The sequence below is a fragment of the Triturus cristatus genome, chromosome 1_2, assembly GCF_964204655.1.
Source record: "Triturus cristatus chromosome 1_2, aTriCri1.1, whole genome shotgun sequence".
NCBI classification, from domain to species: domain Eukaryota; kingdom Metazoa; phylum Chordata; class Amphibia; order Caudata; family Salamandridae; genus Triturus; species Triturus cristatus.
The window spans coordinates 1,085,283,178-1,085,308,280 of NC_140580.1; the positions used below are offsets into that span (position 1 = coordinate 1,085,283,178).

Below are 25,103 nucleotides of genomic sequence, written 5' to 3' on the forward strand. Positions count from 1 at the left end.
TGTGGCTTGGCCTTCGGGGCCCTCTGTTAATATGGGGAAACATTTAAAGATTGCCAATGTAATGGCTCATGTCGACTCAAATGTAGTTCTGAAATCAAAAACCTGAATAAATCAGATGAAGATTACCTCTGTAAAAGCAAGAGCCGAACGCCCGCAGAAACCTATTTCGGGCAAGGGACCGATTGTGAGATCTCTCAAGTTTTGAGAGACCCCCAAGGGAGGTGGATCTGGGTCATTGCCAGGGTAAATGGGACACTTTTTAATTTTGTAAGCTATTATGCCCCAATCGATGATGATCCTAAAGCTCTTATAAGGATTAATGAGTTGGTCAGAGGCGTAGAAGGTCCTATAATAATAGGAGGTGATTTTAAATCTATTCAAGATTTAAAAGGTGACACCGCTAATAAAGCAAAAAAAAACTAAAGCCTAGGACAAAAAAAGTATTGAATTCCATGAAACAGGATTCTCATCTCATAGATCCATGGAGTGAGGCACATCAAGGCGATACACAATTTACTTATTACTCCCACCGATTTCAAATAGCTTCCCTGTATTGATTTTTTCTTATCCCTTGTTATGTTAATTGTCTAAGTGCTGAAATCAGGGCCAATTCATTCTCAGATCATTCACGGGTTATAATCGAGATTAAACTAGAGGTTGAAAGGAGGGAGAGATCCAGGTGGCAGACGGATCGGCTCCTCCTTTCGAACCCAAAATGGGTAGAGGATATGAAGGAATGGGTCAAGACATTTTTTCAGGAGAATAAGGGTACAGCAGCTCTCTTCTCGGATTGGGGGGCTTTCAAGGCTACATTGAATGGGGCCAGAAGCCGGCTTTCTCGGCATCGCAATCTAAGTGCAGAGGCAGCATATAACTAAACTGCAACTCGCTGTTGATACTGCTTTAATACTGAGGATTAGCGGCAGGGGACAGCATTTGGAAGAGGAGGAATAATTAACTAAAGCTAATCAGGAGCTAAGAGAATTTTTTATTCTCTACAATATAATTAGTTCTCAGACGTATCAGCAGCGGGTATATGAGGAGGGTCAGATGGTGGGGAAACTGCTCGCCTGGTCAAGCAGAGTTAAGCAGAAGGCCACGTTAATTACAGAACTGGAAGAACCAGAAACAGGGATATTGATTACTGGTAAGGAAAAAATTGCAATAATCTTTTTGGACCACTGTTATAAGTTATACGCAACCAAATATACGGTATCAAATGAGGCGATAAGTCAATATTTTGAGAGCATTAATCTTCTGCAGCTGACAATTGATCAGTCAGAGGAAATAAGTGCCGAAATCACTAACTGAAATTAAGAGTGAACTCGCCTCAATGCCGCGTGGGAAGGCCTCAGGAAATGATGGCCTACCATCAGAGTTCTATAAGGTATTTTCTGAGGAATTAACACCCTTCTTGGTAGAGCTTTTCAATTTTGGGAGAGTGGGAGGGGAAGTTCCATCTACTTTTAAGGAATCTACTATAGTTAGTTTTGTTAAAAAGGCTAAGAGCCCTAAGAATGTAAACTTGTATAGACCAATTGGTTTGCTGAATGTTTACTATAACAATTTAATGAAAATTTGGGCAAATCGATTTTCTTCAATAGCACAGAAGGTGATACATAAAGTCCAGACGGGGTTTGTCTCAGGAAGATATATGTCATCTAACACTGGGTTTTCAGTCCAAGCACTTGCTTTTCTAACTTTTTAACTTGCTTTTTTAAAACTTTTTAACTTTCAACTGCCTGTCTTAATTATGATGACCGATCCTGAAAAAGCATTAGATCTAGTTAACTGGGGCACTCCCTTTGCTGTTCTTAGAAGGGTGGAATTCCCAATACAAATAGTACAAATGTTGGGGAACCTATATCAAAGGGCCCAGGCCCAAGTCTTTAAAAACTCTCGGCTAGCAGGAACGGCGAGGAACTCTCTAGGGATGTCCTTTATCCCCCGCTTTGTTTGAGTTTTTAATAGAACCACTTGCTGCTAAGATTAGGGCTAATCTGCAGATAAAAGCACCTCTGGGGGGGATACCCAAATTAAAACTGTTTGCTGATGATGGTATTCTTTACCATAGGCCAGAGGGACATAACATCCAGACAACACTGACAGAATTCATGCAGTTCGAATCTATTGGGGGGATATAAAATTAATCATAATAAAATGGAAATCCTGCTACTTAATGCAGGCAGTCAAATTCTTCCAAGGGTTTTCCTACGGCAAGGCCAATCCCCAGACCCTATTTGCTATTTAGGGATCTATGTTACAAATAGATACAAGGAACTTTTTTAACTGAATTACCTAGCGATGGCTACAAAGATCAGAAATGTATTAGATAGATGGACTCTTCTCCCACTTACATTAATCAGCAGGGCAGCCCGTATAAAAATTTCCATTTTCCCATTATTAATATTCTTATTTTCAAATGTTCTGATAAAAATTAACATGTCGTATTTCAAGCAGTTGGAAGTTATGTTTCGTCAATTTATTTGGAAGAAAAAGGCACCACGAGTAAGACTTTCAGTGCTTCAACTCGACATTAGTCAAGGGAGGTTGGCACTACCCCAGGTGTGAACCTATTATGAATCTACTTTTTTGGATATAATGGCTCGAATATTAGATGGCAAGGAATCATTGCATCATTTTTTTGTAGATAAGATGGTGCAGGAAGCAAAATCTCAGATTCCAGTTTTCATCAAAACCGCTAAACTCCCTAAAAAGACTTGATACAAGACATTAGAGGAATTTGCGAATAGAATACAGTCATTTTATCATATGAAGGCACAAACAGCGGGATATGAGTTTTTGAAGATTACGGTATGCAAAATACTGGGCCTACATTTGCAGAATAGCCAGATAAGTTTCTGGTAAAGTAACAGTTTAAGGGAACTCGGCCACTTTATAGTAGGTGGGTGATGTCTAAAATGGCATGAGATCCAGGCTAGGTGGGAAACACGTGTAAGCCGTTATTTTTAGGATTCTCTCAGATTACCTAATTTATGAAAAAATGTTGCTCTCCATTAAACTCTGCCCCGGCGCCCCTATCAACAGCCCTTTATAGAGCTAAGCTAAGGGGGGTTGGAAACTGGTACAGACTTTTACGGAATCAAAGGGAAAGCTCTTTAGTAATAGGTTTTTTAGACAAAATCTCCCAAGAAACATAGTGCACTTTTTCAGAAGTAGAGTGGCAGGAGATTTCGTCGCATGGCAATAAAGCACTAAGAGCAGCAAATTTTAAACAAATGGCACTCTTATCCCGCTGGATGTCTTACTATACATCAAGAGTCTTACATAAGATGTATCCAGAAATAGAGAACAAGTGCTTTCGTTGCCATTAAATGGGTCGGGGATTGGGTGCATGTTTTTTTAACTTGCCTGCGTTTAACCCAGTTCTGGGAGAAAGTGTTTTCCGCCCTCAATGAGGGCTTACAGAGAAATTTTTAAAACCGGGGGCAGAGATAGCTTTGTTTGGGATTGAAGGCAGAGCTCAAATGCTCCAATCTGTGGAGAAGTGGAGAAGTGTGGCTCAATGATTAGAGCGGCAGACCCTGATGCAGAGGTCTAGCCTGGGACCAGGGTTCAATTCCCCGCCTTGGCGGGTCTTGGGCTAAAAAATTCCACGGACCTGATAATTCTCGCCTCGGTGCCATTCCAATCATGGAGTCCCACTCTGCAACTCTGGGCAATAGCTTGCTTAATCTCCACAACGGCCCTCACAATGCTAAGGATGCCTGGCCTCCACCTTGGGGGTGCCCAGGAGTGGACGCCTCACAGAGAAAGCCAGGATGGGTTCCACAGCGGTATTCGTACAAGCGCCTTGAGACCCTTGCGGGTGAGTAGTGCGCTATACAAGTATCAATTTACAATCTCCAAAGGGGAGAAAGCATTTATTGCGATTTCCTCCTTAATAGCACGGTCCTTGATCCTTCAGAATAGGACAAGTTAAGTTCCAGCCTACTTAAATTGGTATAAAAAAATGTTACATACCAACATTTTTGGGGAAGCTTATGCAAAAAGTGTAGGGGCTATTAAAAGATTCTCAGCAGTTTGGAAATTCATGGATAAAGCAGAAAGTAAAATGTATAGCACTTTAGACTGAGGCGGGATGGTCAACTCTCGTTTTTTTCACAAGGCTTACTACCTTAGAAAAGGATGAAAAGATATATGGACTATTAAGGAAAGAGGACTCAAAGTGTTACTTAATGGATTTTATCTGTGATGATGAAATGAATGACCTAATTATGTCAAAGTTGCTATGCACCGCACTTTAGTTTCTGTATTTTGGACAGGCGGGAGATGTGTGCCTTTAGAAAGTTGAACCTTATAGCCTGATCATGTCAAAGCTGCTCTGCACTGCACTTTATTATCTGCATTTTGTATAGGCGCGGGGTTCGCACCTGTATAGGACAAAGTTGAGGGAAATGATCGATTCCAGGCATAAGTCAAGAAGAAGTATATACATTTTATACGGTATTAGCAACTATATTTATTGTGAATTGTTTGCTTTCTCTGTTATAATTCTGCTCAATAAATAAAAAAAATATTTAAAAAATTGCCATATAGTGTGTAAACCCTGACATCAGGGTCCAAATCTATGCTTAAACACAAATGTAAACCAAACAGCGGCTGACCACGGCTCAGCACCTCAAACACAGTTTTGAAAAAATGTATATTCTGTGCAATCTTTTCCAGAGCCTGCCGCAGTTGGGCTCTTCTGACTTCCAGAAAGTTAATTTTTTACGAAAAGGAAGGTGCACCAGAGAAAGAGTCCCAACCATCGAAATGAGTCCAATTCTCTTCTTTATTGTAATTCAAAATCTTAAAATGGCCTTCAGCCAACTCGTTTCGTTCCAGTGACGGAACTTCATCAGGGCTGAAACATACATATAACATAACTTAAGTCAATACATAACACAGGACAATAAAAATCTTACATTAAAAACATTTCACAACATGTATAACACATATAATATTTATAATGATGACGCATAAAGGAAACATATAAATATGAACAACGACATATTCACTAACATATATCGAACATTTCACCATAACAACAAAGTTATACATTTAAGCACAAATACAATTTTACAAGGAATATATGTATCTCCCAAGAGAATCTCTCCTAAAAGGGTTTTCACAAACAATTCTTTATATGTAAGATTTCTTATATGAAAGTTTATTATAGTAAATGAAAAAGGAAAGGAGAAACAGTTAGAAAAGTGAGAAGAAATTTCTTAATAGAACCTGCCTATAACGCCCAAGTCTAGTCCAAAAATAGAAAACAAATAATAATATCCTGTGATAAAAATATCCCAAGAACATACGAAGACAGCCTCATTTAAGGATACAATTGAACAATCGATAGAAATACGACGATAGCAATGAAATACCGTATGCGAAACAGGGACAGTAAGAAAGGCTACGTGAGAAGTCAACACCTCCCCAAGAAAATAAATAATATGGTCAGAGGCATATTGCAAACTCACCTTGGTTTGCAACATAAGGGATATCATACCCTATTGATTGGAAAGTGGTTCCGGATCAGATAACCGAACAGTGGCCAAAGGAACAATATTTCAATTTCCAAATATGAAGAAAGATATATAATATCTCAAAAGTCACCATTGGGCTTCATTAGCCCTTATTCAAAACATTAATTCCCGATCAAGTCTCACCGTATTATTCAAAAGGGAGGAAATATTTCCAATAGTGTATACTATGTAGTAGCCGGTACCCCACAATACAGGTACGATTGAAGTAAAATCCAAAATCCTGTTATAAAACAAAAATGTGTGTATGTATGTGTATATATATATATATATGTGATCAAGGCTCTGCTGAGCCGAAACGTTATGACGACAACCTAACCGAATAAACTCAGCACTTTAACAAAGGTCCGTGTCCGCCTGTGAATTTGGATTCCGATGCATTTCGTCTTCCTGTTGCACCAGCGGTCTTTGGATATATATATATATATATTACCTACTGGCGGTCGCCAGTAGGTAGTTATAGTTAGGACCACGTTTCCATAGGAAATCCGCAACATTCTATTTTGAATAACTTTGGCGCCGGTCGACGAATCCTCGCGAATTTTTCAAAATAGGTGGGGCGCTACGCTCCGCTCCTACCCTGAAAGTCTCGGGGGGATTCGTCAAGCGGGGGCTGAGATAAAAGGGGGGTCCCAAAACACGTTTTTCCCATGCATTTTTCCATAGGACCTTTAGACAGGGCTACAGCCCGAACGGCTGAACGGAATTACTAGAAATTTGGCAGAGAGGTAGTCCTCAGGTCAAGGAAGTGCCTTTTGTAGGTTTGGTGTAAATCTGTTCAGTAGATTCTGAGAAAATAGCCTTTAAATCAATATATATATCTGAGCCAGCTTACGGTGCGCTTACGGTACGCTTACCGTACGCGTACGGTGGCGTGCGCGAGCGCGATTATGATTGGCTCTTAGATCTTAGTAAACATTCGAATCGGCCGAAACCAGGAAGCGGCGGCCGCCATTTTCTCTCTCGCACTGAGAGAGATGATTAACAAACAAAGCACAAAAACATTTAAAGGGGCTGTTTTGACAGCTCCCACACACATAGCCACGTACAGGGAGTCCCCAAAGATCCCCCAAGGCCAAAAACGGAATTTTTATTTTTTCGCTAATTTCGCCGATTACGCTTACCGTACGCGTACGGTAAAAAAATATAAAAAAAAAAAAAATATCCACACTAACCCCACCCCGTGTGCAGTTGGTGAACGAAGCTCACCAATTGTGCATGGCTTATGACATATGTAAAAAACGAAAAGATTAAAAAAAAAAATATTTAAAAAAAAAATTATCCACACTCTCTCCACCCCGTGTGCAAATGGTGCCCGAAGGGCACCATTTGTGCATGGCTTATAACCACTGCGAAAAATTAAAATATTACCTTTAAAAACGAAGTGCATCATATGTCCTCCATGTGCGCACGATGCGCGAAGCGCATCGTGCGTACATGGCCCATCTAGCGAAACGTGGGCACGCGGTGCGCGTAGCGCACCGCGTGCCCACCGTGCGTGCACGGCACTAACTGCGTAAAGTGGGCGCGCGGTGCGCGAAGCGCACCGTGCGCGCACGGAACAAACTGCGTTAAGTGGGCGCGCACGCCACGAATGGCGTAAAGTAACTTAGCATTTAAAAAACCATACAAATTCACTGAAAAAACCATAGGTTTCACACACGTTATAGTTAGGAATTAGCATTTAAAAAACCTTGCAAATTCACTGAAAAAACCATAGGTTTCACACATGTTATAGTTAGCGGAAATTTTACTGATAAAAAACCAATGAAATTCCCCCGTTATAGTTAGTGCAGGCAACTATAACTCACGCGACCGCAATCTTCTGCTGATGACATATGTGTCTTTATGAAAAGAAAATATTTGTAATATATGTATAGCTAAAAATGTATGGAAGAAGACATGGGTAAATAAGTGTCTAAATACAGTATTAGCATCAGCAGAGGATTGCGGTCGCGTGAGTTATAGTTGCCTGCACTAACTATAACGGGGGAATTTCATTGGTTTTTTATCAGTAAAATTTCCGCTAACTATAACATGTGTGAAACCTATGGTTTTTTCAGTGAATATATATATATATATATATATATATATATATATATATATATATACAGACACCGCATTCCCCGATACCGGAGCCTCTGACCCCTCAGGGCGGCCTCGGAACAACGAGCTCGGAGTCAGCCCGTCAAAATACCACCAAGGATAACAGCAAAATGAGGCCCAATGCTGGAAAGAGAGGCTTTTATTCAGGCGTTTCACAGCACAGCATGCTTCCATTTCCTGACGTTTCGGCATTCTAGCCTTGCTCACAGATGGAAGTAAATTATTTGGCAAAGTGCGTAGTGCGTGCTTATAAAAGAATAGTCACATGACTGGATCTTAAAAATACAAGTCCCACAGTGCATTGTGATAATTCTAACAGGTAACGATTTGGAAGTCCTCATATTTTTCCTCATGTGAATTCAATGCTTTTGTATCACAGTCACACTGTTGTTGGTGTGGGTTCGTAAATAAACACAAGTCAGGTGAGTTGGTAATCCTTCAGTGTTACAGTCAAATTGCATTATGCCTGATATCCACATAAGTAACATGCTAATAGCAGAATTATTTATAACATAAGATTTCAAACCCCAACGCTTGTATGAAGTTGTAAACAAAAAACAATCAATAAGCTATAAAATAAAAGAATAATCATAATAAGCATAATGCGATTGAATAGCCCCAGGTCTCAATAAGGGACATCCTAACAGGCAACCCAGTATGCCTTCATAGTAAACGATCAAACTGCATCAAAATATATGTATACACCTTGTTTATATCTAAAGTGTAAACTGCCTCATACCAAAAGTAGCACCCGTATAAGGATATCGTAAAGTGACTAGTGATCTATATGTATACCATAAACCCTGTCCAAACGTGACAATAATCAAACATTGCGGCGACACCTACAAAGAACACTTGCAACTTTGAAATTAGAATAAAGATTAAAATTTAAACGGAAAATCACGGCAGAACGGAAGCCTAAGCCTCACAAAAGCTTTCGAAATTGTCAAGGTCTAACACCCGGCAGAGAAACTGCCAATCATCTTACCTTAATAAGACTGTCTGTCAGCGCGCATGGTTCAGTGTAGTACTGGGATGCGAGAATATGCGCCATTTCGATTCCGCATTATAATGAGCTTGCAGCATGAAGTAAATGCGTCATGACGTCAGAGTAGTCCGGACACACCGGCCGTGCTGTGAAGCACTAGTGGTTCCAGCCTCCATCTTATGTTGTCCAAAGTAAATAAGACTAAATATGCATTGAGAATGAGACCGACATATAAGTAATGGGTATAAGCCTTCAGAAACTGACATGGCACCATAGCGTGTCATAATATTGAATACAAATTACTCGTATTCCCAATCAATACAGTTAACCAATATTACGTTCAAATATATTGGGAACAACATGTGGTAAATGTTGTAACTCAATTCTTCTACAATTAAATAAGAAAATAAGTCCAGACGCTGTATACATAACGTATTCACTAAAAGACACATGCCACTGATAGGGGCACAATTCTTCCACAGCCCCATCTACATATCTTATGCTGGTACATATATTTGGTGGCTATCTTGAAGTGGAGATATGTCCTTTCCAAAGTATAGTTATCTTATACGGACAACACAGCAGGGGGGAAAAGATAACGTAGGTGCGTAGAGAAGTACATAGGAAATATATTAAAAAACATAAAAAACAGAAACAGTACATTTCAAATCACTTTCTTTTCATCATGTTTGAGATTTGCTTGCTAAAATCTAAGTAGCATATTCTGAATTCCGTCTATTAACAACTCGAATAGTTTCATTGGACAACTTCATCAGTATAATATTTCAAATCATAGTCTTCCAATCTCTTCCCTGTCAATGTCGCACCAAAACGGAACTGCAAACATTCAAACTGGATTAATGGTGCTGAGTGGCATCACACTGGGTGTCTCATTCAACTCTAGAATATTATTGTCACCCACATTATCATAGTGGTTTAGACACGTAAATGTGATCTAATATCAATACTATGTCTTACACTCATTGACCTTAGATCAAACTACCCCTATAACCTGATATTTTCAATTCCTGATTCACCAAAAGTAATGTAATTCATTATCAGTATTATGTCCTGAAGAGGTGGCCCTAAGTCGGCATATCCATTTCGCCTCAGTACGCCTTAATAGGAATTCCCTGTTCCCTCCTCTTTTGGACATGGGGATATGGCCGATACCATGAAACCAGAGTGTCACATCATCAGGGTGTTCGCTATGGCAATGGACTGTCATGGGGTATCTGTCATCCCTGTTCCTCATCGCCCTGCGGTGCTCTTGTATACGATATTTAAGGCAGCGAATCGTGCTGCCCATGTATATTGTTCGACACTTGCAACCCAGCACATATACTACATAAGTAGTGTTGCAATTTACAAAATGATCAATCATATATTCTATTGGTGAATTGGACAGAAAATTCTTCATCTTGTTTTTTTCCCATTGGACAGACATTACACGATCCACAAACATAAAAACCTTTCGGTTTTGATGGTATCCAGGTATCCCCACTCCCAGATGCAGTGACATAACTGGGGCATAAGGAGTTCCTAAGTGACATACCCCTCCTGTATGTGATAGCTGGCCTGTTCTTGATACAGCTTTTTAGGTCAGGAATTTCAGTGAGAGAAGATGCCAATGTTTCCTGAAGATGTTAAACACCTTGCTGCTAAGCATGGTATATTGTGTCACAAACCTAAGTTGGTTGTTGGTCCTCATATCCCTCCTTGCTTTAGGTTTGTTCATGAGCGTGTCATCATGAGCGTGTCTTCCCTTTTTAGCTGGATCATTCTGGATTCTGCTTTTTCTAGAATCCTACAATCGTACCCTCGCTTGAGGAATCTTTGTTTAGTGTCTTTTATGTGAGACTGGAAGGTGGCATCCTCACTACAATTATGCCTTACGCGCGTCATCTCCCCAAAGGGAATATTATTAATAACAGAGCTAGCATGAGCGCTTTGGGCATGTAACACACGCATTGCACGCAGTTTCTTTTCTGTACAAGGTGCTCTGTATCATCCCATGTTTTATGTAGAATTGAATGTCAAGGAAATTAATTCTCTCCCTATGCCAAGATATTGTGAGTTTTACATTGAAGATGTTTTCGTTTAAAGAAGTAAAGTAATGCTGCAACTGTTCCTCAGAGCCTGACCAAAGACAGATGATATTGTCTATGTACCTCCCCTAGAACACAATAAAATTTGTCCAGGAAGAGGCACTCTTGCCCCAGGCATGCTCTCATACCACCCCATAAAGAGGCAGGCATCAGAGGGAGCAAACCTGGAACCCATCACGGTTTCTTGTATTTGCTGGAACCAGCGGTTGTCAAAAAGAAAGAAATTATTAGTCAAAATGATATCAATCATTTTGGTTATCATTACATTGTAATCAAATAGTTTTGCGTCCTCCCTGTCCAGAAAGGATTGCACAGCCATCATACCAAATTTCTTGTCAATACAGGTATAAAGGCTTTCTACATCAAAAGTAACAAACATGAGCTCATCAGACCATTGGAAGTCCCTACATTTTGCAAGAATGTCTTTACTGTCTCTTACATAAGAGGGTAAATTAAGAACATGTTTTTGTAACGTCATGTCGACAAATTCAGATAATTTTTCAGTGGGTGATCCGACCCCCGAAATGATCGACCTGTCTGGGGGAACTGTCCACCCTTGTGAATTTTAGGTAAAATGTATATACATGGAAAAGTTGGACAGTTCACCCCCAGGTATCTGTATTCGTTATCAGTCAGTAAGCGGGAGTCCTTCCATTCGCTTAACCTTGCATTAATCAAATTGGTCAAATTGTGAATTGTATTGCACAAAACTTCTCTATTACAGAGCTCACTTCTAAGTTGTCGATTGATTTCTAGCATATAATCATGATGATTCATAATAACAACGTTTCCGCCTTTGTCGGCCGCTCCTATGACAATAGTAAGAGCATCCCTAAGTCTCACGAGGGCCTGTCTATCAGCATGCGTGATGTTATGGCGGATACTGGGTGCAAACGTATTTGGGGTCTCAAGATTGTAAAGGTCATCAGAAACCCTATTGTAAAAGGTGTCAATGTTATGGTGGTAGGAGCTGGTAGGTACAAATTTAGATCTAGGTCGAAGTCCGCTGTCTATGTTGGGATCCTGTGAGATATTAAACTCCTTTAGTAATGAAGGGATATCATATTACGGACATCAGCGATGGTATGTGTTCCTATGTCATTTGTCATGGCGTCATGGCATTGTCTAATTTGTCCATAGGTCTATTGGAAAAATAGTTTAAGTTTCAATGCTCTAGTGAACTTGTACAAATCCACATGTGTATTGGTCAAATCCCGTCTTTGTGTGGGCCAAAAATCAAGACCCATGTTTAATAGTCTGACTTCATCATCATTAAGGATTTTATTGGATATATTTACAATCTCCAAATCATGACCATCAGTGGCAAGATCTCTACATTGAGAGTCATCACATACCATATTATTTACACCTATTTGCGACTCGCCCCCACATTTGCATTGTCTGGAGTCCCTCCTTTTGTACCTCCCCTTCAACATCCTCCCTCCCCTCCTGGTCTTGCCTGATCTTTTTTCTGTTGCTTATGCGCAACTTGGCAAGCTCCTTTTGGAAGGAGGAGGCACCTTCCCTTAAAGGGGTCTCAGGTACAGTAATATTTGATGCTGTACTGCTCTGTGAAGAAACAGATATATTACTGATCGAGCGAGTGTCATCGCTTTCAACTTTTTCTTCTCTAACTCTTTTCCTCTATTCAGCTCCCTGAACATACTTTGTTTCAAATGAGGCGGAGTACCCTGTCTGCCAAAGCCTGGTCTATCTGCTCTGTTTAGAGTTGGGCAAACCATTATTTTTCCTTACTTTGCGACAATGCTCACTCCACCGTCGGAAAGATCACTCCAGCAAGCTGATGGAGTAGGGCTTGTCGGAGTAAGGACATCATACCACCCACCCTATTGAGAGCAGAGTAGTCATTTTTCTGTCTTTCATGGCCAGGAAACACCCATTGGTACTGAACTGAAAAAGAAAGTAATTACCCCCCAAACCCAGGGAGAAAATTTACAGGGCATAGAGGTCTTGGTTTTTGTGCTCCAAAAACAAATTTCCACGCTGGGAGTTTGTTTATGAAAAACAAAAAAGTTTGGTGTGCGGTGCCTGGAAGATGGTGGCTGCACAACAAACTAAATTTGAGTATTCAGATTGTTACATTATATTATTTGATATTCACAGTAGTTGCTTTGTAAGTGATGACACAGTGCTCGGCAATGTTAAAATGAGGCTTCCTGTGAATGTGGCCTCATAGCACCCATATAGAGATTTATGAATGGAACGCAAAACGCTTTCCACACAGCCCAATTGTATCTCGGAGGACACTACTTTCCTGATGTTGTGAGTTATCATGGGCTCTCTTCTATGGGTGTGTGGTAATGCATAATATTTTTCTTGCAAAATGTTTGGAAATTCCATGAAAATGTCACAAAATTACACTTTCGTAGCAAAATGTGGTTTGCCCGTATCTCACACGATTTTTTCTAAGGGTTGGAAAACTTGCATAAAAAACACAAGATAACGTCAGCAGGCTGGTTCATGCAGAAAATGTCTATCAATGGCACATTTTCTGTGCAAGCGAGTCTCCCGCTAGTATCTTGACTTTTTTACACAAGGCACAGCTCACCTAAAATGAGTTTAATAAAATCTACTATTAGGTAATTATGAGAAATTGAGTGAATGTGGCATAATGCTAAATTTGGGAATTTAGTAATTTTGTCAGCTGTATTCAAATTTGACCATGTCTAGATTTTTACCCGGCAATTAGTTGTGTAAAGGCTACCCCCAGACTAGAAACCCATATTCACAAGAATGTGTGCTAAACATCATCAAAAAATGCTAACGCAACTTTACACATCGCAGCCTATCGCGAGAAAATAACCCCGTGTCAACGTGGAATTCACAACAAGACGGTACCATGCAATAGTCTTCCGAAACTGCGGCCAATGTCCGGGATACAACCACCTCGACAGAGATAAAAACACAAACCACAATGCGGAAAAACATGCGTTGGATCAAAGCGCGATGAGGAAATCAGCAATAAGCAGCGCCAGGCCTGCAATACACACATGGCAGGTGGGAAAAATCACTATAAAAGTAAAAAAATCACACAAACACAAATTGACCAACACCCAGTCACCATGGAGGCAGCCGGAGCAGGCACAGAGGACGAGCGCAACCCCACAAGCACCCCGGACAACCAGCCTGGGACCTCTGGGACAGGGAAGGGCAAGGACAAGAAGAAGAGGAAGACAAACTTCAGTCCGCAGGAAAACAGGATCCTAGTCACGGAGGTGATGGAACACCATCAACAACTGTTAGTCACCTCCAACGTGTCATTGGGCACCAAAAATTGAATATGGCGGGACATCGTGGACAAGGTGAATGCCGTCGGAGAGCACAAGAGGTCAATGGATGAGGTCAAGAGGCGATGGATTGACATCAAGCGCAAGACCAAGGAGAAACTCGCAGTCAACCAGAAGGCAGCAATGCAGACTGGAGGTGGGAGCCCAGTGCCACAGCTTGTGCTGGATGACATGGAGGAGCTGGTGTCGACAGTCATCAGTGTGGAGACTGTGGCCGGAGTCGGGGGACCGGACATTGCTTGACAGGACACAACACAACCGCAACAGGGTGAGTGACCACCAGGTACTGGGGGGATGGGTGGAGATGGCCACAATGGCACACATGCACAATCAAGCAGAGCACAGTGCACACCCACAATGACTCTGGGTCATTGCCGTTATCCACAGACTATCACAATGTACGATGCCATGCTGTCTGAATGTCAACATGTACCATGCGACTACATACATGTGGACACATTGTAATACACCATCTCCCCTACACATTGCAGGGGCACCATCAACACCTCCTGCAGAGCAGTCCCAGCCACTCTTCACTGATGACGAGGAGGACACCGCCTAGCCTCGGCACCCAAGCCTGCCAAGACATCATTGACATAATCCGCAACTCACCTCCAGGATCAGGGCAGCCCAGCTGCATCGAGGAGACCCCACCCACTACCCAAACCTCCCAGCAGGAGGCACCCACAGCCTCGGCAGTCTCCCAAGACCCCCAAGAAAAACACATGGCCTTCCAACGCCGTGTGCTGGAGGGCTAGAGGGAGACGGCTGAGCAGGTGCGGGTGGGGTTCGAACTCATGGCTGCCAAACTGGATGCCATCCTTGGGTGTCTATGTCCACACCATGTTCTCCAACGAGCCCTGACTGACCGCTGGAGTCATGATGCGGAGAGTAGAACAGCTGTCCGCTCAGAGTGGCTCCAGCGATCCCAGCCGTGAGCTGGCACACATGCGGAGGCTCATGGAGGACATGGTGCAGATGAAGGCGGAAAGGATGGCAGCCACCACTGCACATCAGCGAGATGTACCTAGGATCTACCATGCCCTTTAGATCCTCATCATGGCATTGCTGCCACAAGGTGTGGCGCTGATGAATGCTGCTGCCCCCACACCATCCACATCTCTGCCCCCTGGTGTGTCAGTGCCTCACAGTGCGGCAGGCGTTTTCACTCCGGCACCTGATGTGTCAGTGGCACACAGTGCCGCAGCCCTTACTGCAACACCCACAGGTGGGGCAGAGCACTCATCCAAGGTCATGATGGGTTTGAGTTCAGAAGGCGGCACTAGCATTCATTTCCACCACCTGGCCTGTTTCTGCTTGGTGCCGCACATGGCCCCATGACCTTCCACTGATCCCCGATACACTCCGCTGCACTCACCTTGGACCGCGACATGGACTGCCATATCGTGTTTGATGACCAATGACACGGTGACCAGACTGCGGACTGTACCTTTCCTCTTCCCCAGTACTTGTCATCCCCGGATGGACTCTGGCTGGCCCTCCACAAGCCCATATTGTGAAGTGTGCTTGGCATGTCCCTGTACCGCTCCAGCTGCAAAACTACACTGGATGTGAAATAAACATCCAGCAATGCACTGCTGTGTCATGTCTTTCATCATTCATGTATGAATGTGTGGATGAATGTAGGGACAGTGATTCCCCTTATGTCAATGATGCTCATCTAGTGGGATGCCAGTCACAGTGTGCTACATTGCCTATTGTGTTCCGGGTGCCGTGGACACTACAACAGGGACACACGCATTAGTCACTTCCTTGTCCGGACATGGACTGAACCACGCCCAGAGCCCCCAAGTCATTGTTGCAAGCCCTGCGCTGGTCCGGCGTACGCCAGACCAGACCACTCCGCTTACGCTCCGAGGGGGGACCCACATAGCTACCTGTCGCAGGCGTACTTGCTGGTGGTGTGCAGGTCATTGGTCTAGTTGTCAGCATGTCACGGCCACTCCCTGAGGGCAGGTTTGCACACACACCACACCCGCCCGGCACAGGCCATGTGACCCCGCAAATATAAGGGGCCGACAACGTCACATTTCCCTCTGCCGGTGGTGACTGGATGACGGACGCTCCGCGGTTCTCAATCATAAAGGGCCCATGAGTTGTTGCGCACAGGGTCAGTGGCACCCGAAGCCTTGCGGCCATCACGGGCCTACCACCACGTGGTGCTGACTGGCGTTGCATAGGGTTAGTGGCACCTGAAGCCTTGTGGCCATCATGGGCCTACCACCACGTGGCGCTGACTGGCGTTGCACAGGGTTAGTGGCACCGAAATAGCTGAGCGGGTGTGCAGCCTGCGATGATGACGTGTGCACTGATGTTGTCTTCGCCATTGATAACTCAGAGTCATGTGAGGGACCTGCTGGGCCGCGGGGCGGGTCTGCATGATGTGGGCCATGCCATGGTGGCGGGACCGGGGCCTGGCGCTTGCACGGGCACGTGGTGTGCCCACTGGCGGACACACCGGTGGCAGCAGGTGAATAGTGGGGCCTGGGTGCACAGGGGCGGCGGTGTCTCTCTCTCTCTTCCTTCCTTTCCTTCTCTCTCACTCTCTCTCCCTTCTCTCTCTCTCTCTCTCTCTCTCCCTTCCTTTCCTTTCCTTCTCTCTCACTCTCTCTCCCTTCCCCCTCTCTCTCTCTCTCCCTTCCTTTCCTTTCCTTCTCTCTCTTTCTCTCTCTCTCCCTTCCTTTCCTTCTCTCTCTCACTCTCTCTCCCTTCCTTCTCTCTCCCTCTCTCTCTCTCCCTTCCCTCTCTCTCTCTCTCTCTCACTCTCCCTCCCTTCCTTTCCTTCCCTCTCTTTCTCTCTCTGACTTTCTTTCCTTCTCAGTTTCTCTGTGTCTCGCTCCTTTGATGTGCGCATGACACACATCCTGAATTTGTGCTTTATTTTCCAGGCTGTGACATCGAGATTGTCCCTGACGGACCCGACAGGAGTGTTCCGCATTGGTGTTTTGTGTTGTATTTTAATAAAGTTTTTGGTTGTTACTTCAGTGCTGTGTGACTGTTTCTCGTTCTTCTGGCCACACATGTGTTTTTCTTTTGGCAATGTGCGTCATCATGCGCTTTTTGTGGCTCTTGTGTCGTGCACGGTATGTGTATGTCCTGGGGTGGGTGGGCTGGGGGTGGTGGCTGTGGGTGTTGTGGCCCTCATGGGTGTCAGAGCTGCATGATCTTTGTCTCCACGGCATCTGTGGGTCTTCAGGTGTGGCTCTTGGCTAGACTCCCTTTCATGCTGTGGGTAGTCGTCCTACTTAGCACCAGCAAAAGGCAAGTGTTAAATCCTTGGTGCTACCGCGGCTTATCGCCTGTTTCTGGTTCGCTTCACAGATCTGGCAGTTCGTTGTGAAAGTGGTGGTGTGGTTTTTTCGTGTGTTTTTGCACGGGAACGCCTACTCTGCATCTCATTAGGGTTAGTTGGTGGTGTCCACAGTGGAGATAAATTTTGGGGCAGTTATCGCTGGAATACTGGTGTTGTCTGCAGTTTGCACCTGCTTGTGAATGGGGTGTTAAATATATCTCCACTTTTGAGGCGTTAAGATGGAGATAAATCAGAGATAAGTCCTTGTGAATTTCCCCCCCAGTGCCCTGTTAGGTAAATCACAGTTTCAGTGCAAAACAAATAAGCTTAGCTCAAGGTAGCAATAACACTAAGAAGCAGTCTTTTCTACAGAGACAAATATGTGTCAATAATTTTAACATCACCAAAACGACATAAAACGAAGCAAAATAATAAGATTCCCAAACAAATTTAGTTTAAAAAAAGAAAGGAAATTAAATTATTTAAAAATATTTGAGAAAAAACAAACATGGATAATGGGGTCAGAAAATATGATTTCGTGAAGAAAATGTAAAACAATCTCATCAGAATAATGAGGATATAAAAGTCAATGTGAGTCTACAAAAGTGGCAGACGAGGGAGCAATGTTGCACAAAGACACGAAATGCAGTTAGTAGCACTGTTCTGCCTCCCAGAGGTAGGTCGGGCAGGAGCAGAGTCAGTTACTTTTCAGGCTGGCACACTCAGATGCTTCCAATCTTCCCAGTGCTTCTCTGGGAAGAGAGTGCAGCCACTAATCCACTGGCGAGACGTATTTCTGTCAATATGAAATGCAGCTGCTATCGACAGTCCATTTAACACACAGCTAATGAAATAATGCGCATTAACTTGCTGATCCCCGCTTTCAAAAGTACTCCCCACTCTCCCCCACCCGCAAAAGTTATCTGAAAATGTGTTCGTTTGTTTGCTAAGCAGAAAAGTAGCGTGAACATTATTTTAATCTCAGAATGAAATCTAAACATAAACCACGTGTTGCAACATCATAAATTGTGCGCATATATGTTTGCCGGCGTGGGGCAAAAGGGAAAATCAATGTTTCCTAAAAATGCAGAGCATTTGCTCAAATACCTGCTTTCCCACTCAGCCATGACTGTGTGATCCTGGGCAAATCCGTTTCCCCCAGTGCCTCGGTCAGTGCACAACCTGGCTTCCGCCTCGGAACGGTACAGCGCACTTTATACAAATTGGGCATTTCCATTTTCACACCTGCGCACGCCCTCACCGTCACCAGCCGTGCCCCACTCTGGTTACCTCATAACAGATGTACTGCTTCCTCCACTCAGGGGTGAGGTGAACTGCCAGGTGCTCTGCAAACTTCATCGCCGTTCCTCCCGGGGCTTCTGGTGTGACAGAGCGGCAGGAGGGACAGGTGTCCTGCATGTGGTTGGTGAAGGGGTGGCAGCGAGGGGGTGTGGCATGGGCTGTGTCCGTCCTCCACCCCTCTCTCTCTCTCCCTCCATTCACCCGTGAGGTAGAGCCCATACACCCACCCCCGGAGGCAGCGTTGCAAACCCTGCTGATCTCTCAACAGGTTGTTCGACGCAGAGGAGCCCCTCAGAGCAGTTTCAGCACCATGGACAGGGGCCAGCCGCAGCCAAGCAGCACCCTACCAGCTCACACACAGCCACGCTGCCCAGGTACTTCCCATGCTCACAGGTGCATCAGGACAGCTACCCGAACGTTTACGAGCCTTTATGCATTGACGGAGGGAAAGGGCGCTTCCCAGGAGGGCTGCTACGCTTTTAGTGAAACAGCACCTACCTTTTTCACGGACTATTTTACACGTTTGTTGGGCACAATTAGCATTTCTGAGCTCGGCTCTTAAACTGTTAGCAAGAGAGTACTGGCCCTTCTTTCCACGGCTGCGATACATTTAGTGAGTCCAACTCTTCTCTCCAGAAATGTAGCGCTTTTAAAGGGCAGCACTACAAGGACTGAGCTTTGGTGAAACAATACTTTCACATCTTTCCAGCGAGGCCCTACCTTTGGCACCTGTAAACAGCACTGATGTAGGTATATTTGGACAGCATCAGCACGCTCCAGCAGGGCTGCTGCACTTTTAAAAGTCGAGCATTAGCACTTTTGAGCAAGCCCGCCATATCTTTGAGGAAAGTGCATGAACAAGTCTATCAAGACTGCTACGCCTACACAGAGAGGCATCTAAGCTGATCCCACCGGCCCTTCTCGAAAGGCTAAGCTGCTAGTGAGAGAGTAGCAGAGTGTTGTTAATTGGAGAGTACACACACTTCTCCCCGGGATGCTACACTTTTAGTGGAGGTGGGCTAGCACTTCTAATGGGCCAGCATTAGAGCTGCCAGCAGGCCCGCTATGATTACAGGGCTGCATTAGATGTTCTCATTAGGGTCGGTATACCTTTTTTGGGGCGGTATGAACACTTGTCAAAACTGCTGCTCTACATTTAATCAGACAGTGCCGGCACTTCTTACTAGGGCAGCTATACCGTCCTGGTGAACTCAACACCACCTCTTTGTATGGTTTCTGCACTTCTGACGAACAATGCAAGCACTTCTGCACAGGGCCTCTATGTTTATCATTGGGTCGCACCAGCATTGCTCATAAAGGCTGCTGGACTTCAAGTGGAGTGTGCCTGCACTTCTAAGTCCTACACACTTCTGCTGCGTGTGAGAGACCGGTTGGCGTAGTAGGAATAGGAAGGCGGAACTGGCCAGAGGTTTGATTGTTGTAGCTCAAGTCCCACAACCAGTGCTGTAAATAATAGGAGCCAGGTCCCTCGTCAGGAGGCCACCGCAGCTTGCACCACCCATTGGCCTGTCAGCGATGCCACTGATAGTGCCAACACAACTAATGACCATCAAACGCCTACAAAGTGTGACGGTTCGAACTATTCCAGGCCTCAAAGCCATAAGTATGGCTTTGGTGGTAGGTATTAGTCATTTTTAATGCATATTAAATTAATAAACAACTATTGTTGTGCTCATCTTTAAATTGAGCAAACAGTGCCACCATGTGCCAGCTTGTCATAAGTGCTGGTGTTGATAATTGAGGGCCAGTGCCAAGCACCAGAAACCACCGGCTCAAATTAAGTGCTGCCCACAACATGCAAACCAAGAGGTTTACAACCATGTGAGCCAGGTGACCTCCAAGAAGGGCCTTTTGTTTCACTTTAGGGTTAGTGGATACCAAACTGAAAAGGCTTACATGGGTTAGTGGTGCTGGAAGAGTCAATATTTATAAACAGACTTGCAACGCAATCATAGTAATAGTACTGCACATCCAAATTAATCTATATCAATGATGTAAGTGACAGTCTTATAAAGTCTATGCAGGATGTAACAACTGGCCTTTTCAGGGAGTCCAGGGTACAGCAGGAGGTGGGGTTGGGAAGATGGAAGCTTCTCCGGGTCAATGGTGCAGCTGCATCCCATTCCAGATAGGGCTTCTCTGCCCACCAGAAATTAGAGCATTTCCTAAACAGTGGCAGAGATTAAGAACTTGGGAAGAAGCAGAATGTAGATCTCTCAGAGACTCAAAATAATCACCTGACATGTAGAGGGTAAATCCTTTACCTGGGAGTCCATAAAGCTTCCTGAGGTAGCCCGGCAGCACGCAAGGTGAAGTATAAGTAGCTCATCTGGTCTGCGTTGACGATTTCCATGAAGGGCGGGATATCCTGCCACAGGAAACTGTCACAGGGGGAGGAGGAGCCTAAGAAGCAAGGGGCTCTGAGCACAGAATGAACAGGATGATTTATTTGCTTCCTACTGATATGGGTTTCCTGTAGAACACAACTGAACTAGTTTATGCCCATAGGTATCACTAAATGTTCAATAGAATCCTAGTAATGGATTCTAATGTACAATGTCAAATACAATTGTTAGAGTATTGTAAAAATCATGCCTTTTGCTCCTCACAGATAGCAGTATAAAAGGTCCCGCAATTATATTATTTCATAATAACAACATAAATACAGATATCATCTAATCCAAAGAAAGAACCCCACCCCTGAGGACCATACTGAGGGACCCGGAAGAGCATTGTTCATTAGGGTCAATTACTAGGATTCTCTTGATTTTGTGATAGGTATGAGGGTAGAAGGGTTCAGTTGTTGGTGTATTTTTAGTGGGGACTCTTGTACCCTAAATATTCCCACACTCTGTTTTGCTTCTCACTGGGGTTCCTTTAGAACTGATCTGGAGAGTAAGCAAACGCATCTGACTCTCGGCAACAATGTGCTGCGAATCCCGTAGGATGGGACTTCAAGCCGCAGGTAATAAGTGAACACACACCTGCCAAGCAGCTGCCCTGAGCGGAAACTCTTCCCTCCTACCACGAGGGGCCGCCAGGCTGACTGTTGTTTATTTTAGAAACTTTTGAAAGTAAAAAAAAAAAAAAATCTTAAGTATACCAAGTACTAGGCCAATATATTTTACAACTTCAAAGTGATTTCATCAGTTTAAAGTTGTTTTAAACTCCTTCTGTGCCTTACGCCTGGGGCAGATTTAAAGCCGTGTTTACCCTGCTTGAGTTTAGATTCGAATTTGAAAGTTAATTGTAACTAAGACACAGATTTACTACCCTTCATGCAGCGAGTGCTCCATGAAAAATTGTAAATTGCAACAGACAGAAAAACAGGGCAGCACCAGGTTTAGTAAAAGTCACCTGCATTTACGTCATCGGCAGGGCTCGTGCTACATGTAGGTGTTATACGTCACACATAGCCTTCCTCAATTGCTGGAAAAGAGTCTACACTGCCTACCGTAGACATTAACTGGAATTACACCATACAGTACAACCTTGTAGGTGCAGACATCAGCACAAAGGATGTGTGATTTGGGGAACCACACATATGACAAGTAGGTATATGAGGCTAGAAACCTCTGCACCCCTGGATTATGCCTGCTGTTCTTTGGGATTAGGGTTTGCAGCAAAACCTTATCAGGCTATTTTAGTAAATCCGGCTCTACACCAAAACTCAAGGGGCCTCATTTATGAAAAGTGACGCATCACTGCGTGAAAACAGCGATGCGTCACTTTTCATTGTGCCCTCCTTGCGACATGCTGGATGCGTCATATTTACAGTATGACTCATCATTTTGCAAGGCATTACAGATACGGCAATATTTCTGACGTATCTGTAGGTGCAAAAATGACGCTTTGCTGGAGTGTGTCACAAAAGTGACGCTACCCCAGCAATGTGTCCTTTCACATGAGGCAAGCCCCATGTAAAAGGGCCCGCGTCAGTCTTACGCCTGCTGTGAAGCAGGCGTAAGATATTGACGCAATGGCGTCCTAGAAGTGACGCAATGAAATCTCATAGATTTCACTGCGTCACTTCTACGAGGCTAACTTGCGTGGGACCGCCTCCTCCTGCATACATTATGCCTGGCACAGGTATAATGTGGGGCAGGGATTTACAAAGTGACACATCTGCTTAGATGCGTCACTTTGTAAATAGGACGCAACAGGGGGCATGTTTTACGTCACTATTGCATCGCAAAAAGTGACGCAACAGCAGCCCAAAACTGACACAAGGCCTCATAAATAAGGCCCAAGGTTTGTGCACTGGAATGCCTCAGATATAACTTCATGCATACATTAGCAGGACGATGGGACAAAGTGGGTTAGGCGCAGTGTAGTATGTAGTCACCGTTTAGCACAAAATAGCTTTTGCACCTGGAATGGATCCATTGCTGCTGTTCGCAGTGCTTTGCAAAGCCTCACTGCACTTTAAGTCGCACAAGTGCTAGTGCAAACCCTTAGATAATCTGGCACAGTGTCCAAGTGCTTCGTTGGGGGACTTAGGCTCATCTAAATGTGGCATCGCAGATGTTACCTGGAGTGCACAGATTTCACATGATCACCCCCTTTTATACTCTCTGAGCCGGTCACCGATAGCAGCTGGGATGTGCTTTAAACGACGTCCATTATACCATTTCTGGCAACACACACACCTTGTGGCAGAAAAATCTCTGAAGTCTTGCTCAAGATTCCTCGGGGCATATTAACAGGGAGCTTGTGCCGCCGCTGCTGCGCCATTTTCTTTTTAGCAGCGGCGCTTTCTTTGCTTCATATTTACAAAGTGATGCATCTAGCCAGATGCGTCACTTTTCATCGGCCAGCGATGAATTTTCCCTTTGTCGGAATTGGTTGCGCTGTGTTAGATTTGATAAATGCAAGGTAGGCGTTCCCACCTAAAATCCCCCATAAAACTGATGCAGGGTTATTTATGACATTTTGCAAAAGTGACGCATCTTCGGGAAGTGTGCCGCTCAACTTGAGATGTGTCAAAATCCCTATGCTTCTAAAATCCAGGCGTAGGAATGACGCATTCGTTGTGGCATAGGCATCTGACCAGCTAAAGTGACTTGAAACAGTTTAATCTGTAATGAAGTCACATCCCCTCGACAGGTAAGTGCACGCATAAGGTAGGTAACACTGAAAATATCACATCATACACCATCACAGACTTGTATACACTCACATTGTACTTTCACATACTATGCCCACTTGTATGCGTGCCATCCAGATCCAATGTGATAGAGTGCAAGGGGAGTTTTTCACCTTTTCACACTCTATCACATTGGACCCCATACATGAGGCTACGTGTGTCAGTCATAAATGATGCATCGCCTCTGATTTCTGACGCATTGCCGTAGTTGCGTCAGTCTTATGACCCACTGCAGAAATGCCCCACTTTGGGGCTTAATGCCATGGTCATCCTACCCATGGATGAGTCCCAATTTCGAACGCATCCTTGGGACCTTTCACCATGGAGCTCAGTATTGTAAATATAGTGCATCCATGGTATCATAAGGTTTTTCGATGCAGGCCCAAGAAATTGGGACACATCGCTGCCTTGGTGCAGCAATGTGTCATTTCTTGTAAATAAGGCCCTTCGTTTTCAATAGTAGTGCAAAGGCCTTCTCTGTTTGGCCCGCTTTGTCCTGTCATGGACTCCAAAAACAGCTAAAGAGTCAGATGTTCTAAAATTTGTATTCATACTAGAATTTGGTTACTATGTTACCAATTCAGCTAGCGCCTTGAAACACATATTGATATACAAGCATTCTACAAAAACTATGTAACAACTGCATTTTTTGTCACTACTGGATATTTTGTATAAAACTCAGATCTTAGAAAAATATTAAGTTCTCCTTATTTCAAGGGTTCTGGATCCTTCTCGTCATCCTGTAAAAAGTGGAGTATTATTTGGGTGGGCTGTTACCCACCTCAAGGACTAAGGACAATTAAGGGTAGATTTACTAACATTTTGCACTGTGTTACCATCACAAACGTAACACTAACCAGCACAAAATGTTATTTTCCTAATTTACTTTTGAGTGCAAAACTTGTTTTGTGCTGGAAAGTAGCCTGAAAGTAACGCAAAGCAGCGCATAGCACTGCTTTGTGTTACTTAGCGCCAAGGGGCGTTACAAGGGTGGTACTGGATGTTCTCATGCTACCACCATGCCTATTGATGCAAAACCCTATCTATAAAAAATAGTGGACGGGGTTTAGCACCAAACGTTAACATCATTTAAAAGGTAGAGCTACCTAGAGGAGAAATGTTTTTATTTCTCCTTTCTCTTCTGCCTTTGCATGCGTACTGCACTGTACAGCTCACATGCAAAGTAGGAAAAGTTTTAAATTGTGTCTACCTATAGTATTTTGCACTGGAAGGGCAACCTTCCAGTACAAAACCTATGGTAG

The 25,103-nt window shown here is 43.9% G+C and overlaps 1 protein-coding gene across 1 annotated transcript in view; it reads right to left on the bottom strand.

Moving 5' to 3' along the window:
* LOC146868713 (solute carrier family 53 member 1-like) overlaps positions 1-18,731 on the bottom strand; it is a 401,652-nt gene extending 382,921 nt beyond the window's left edge. Inside the window, exon 1 of the mRNA XM_085624148.1 lies at positions 18,663-18,731. Within this exon, the coding sequence (XP_085480274.1) occupies positions 18,663-18,731 (69 nt within the window). The remainder of the gene's footprint in view (positions 1-18,662) is intronic.
* Between the last annotated feature and the right edge of the window lie 6,372 nt (positions 18,732-25,103).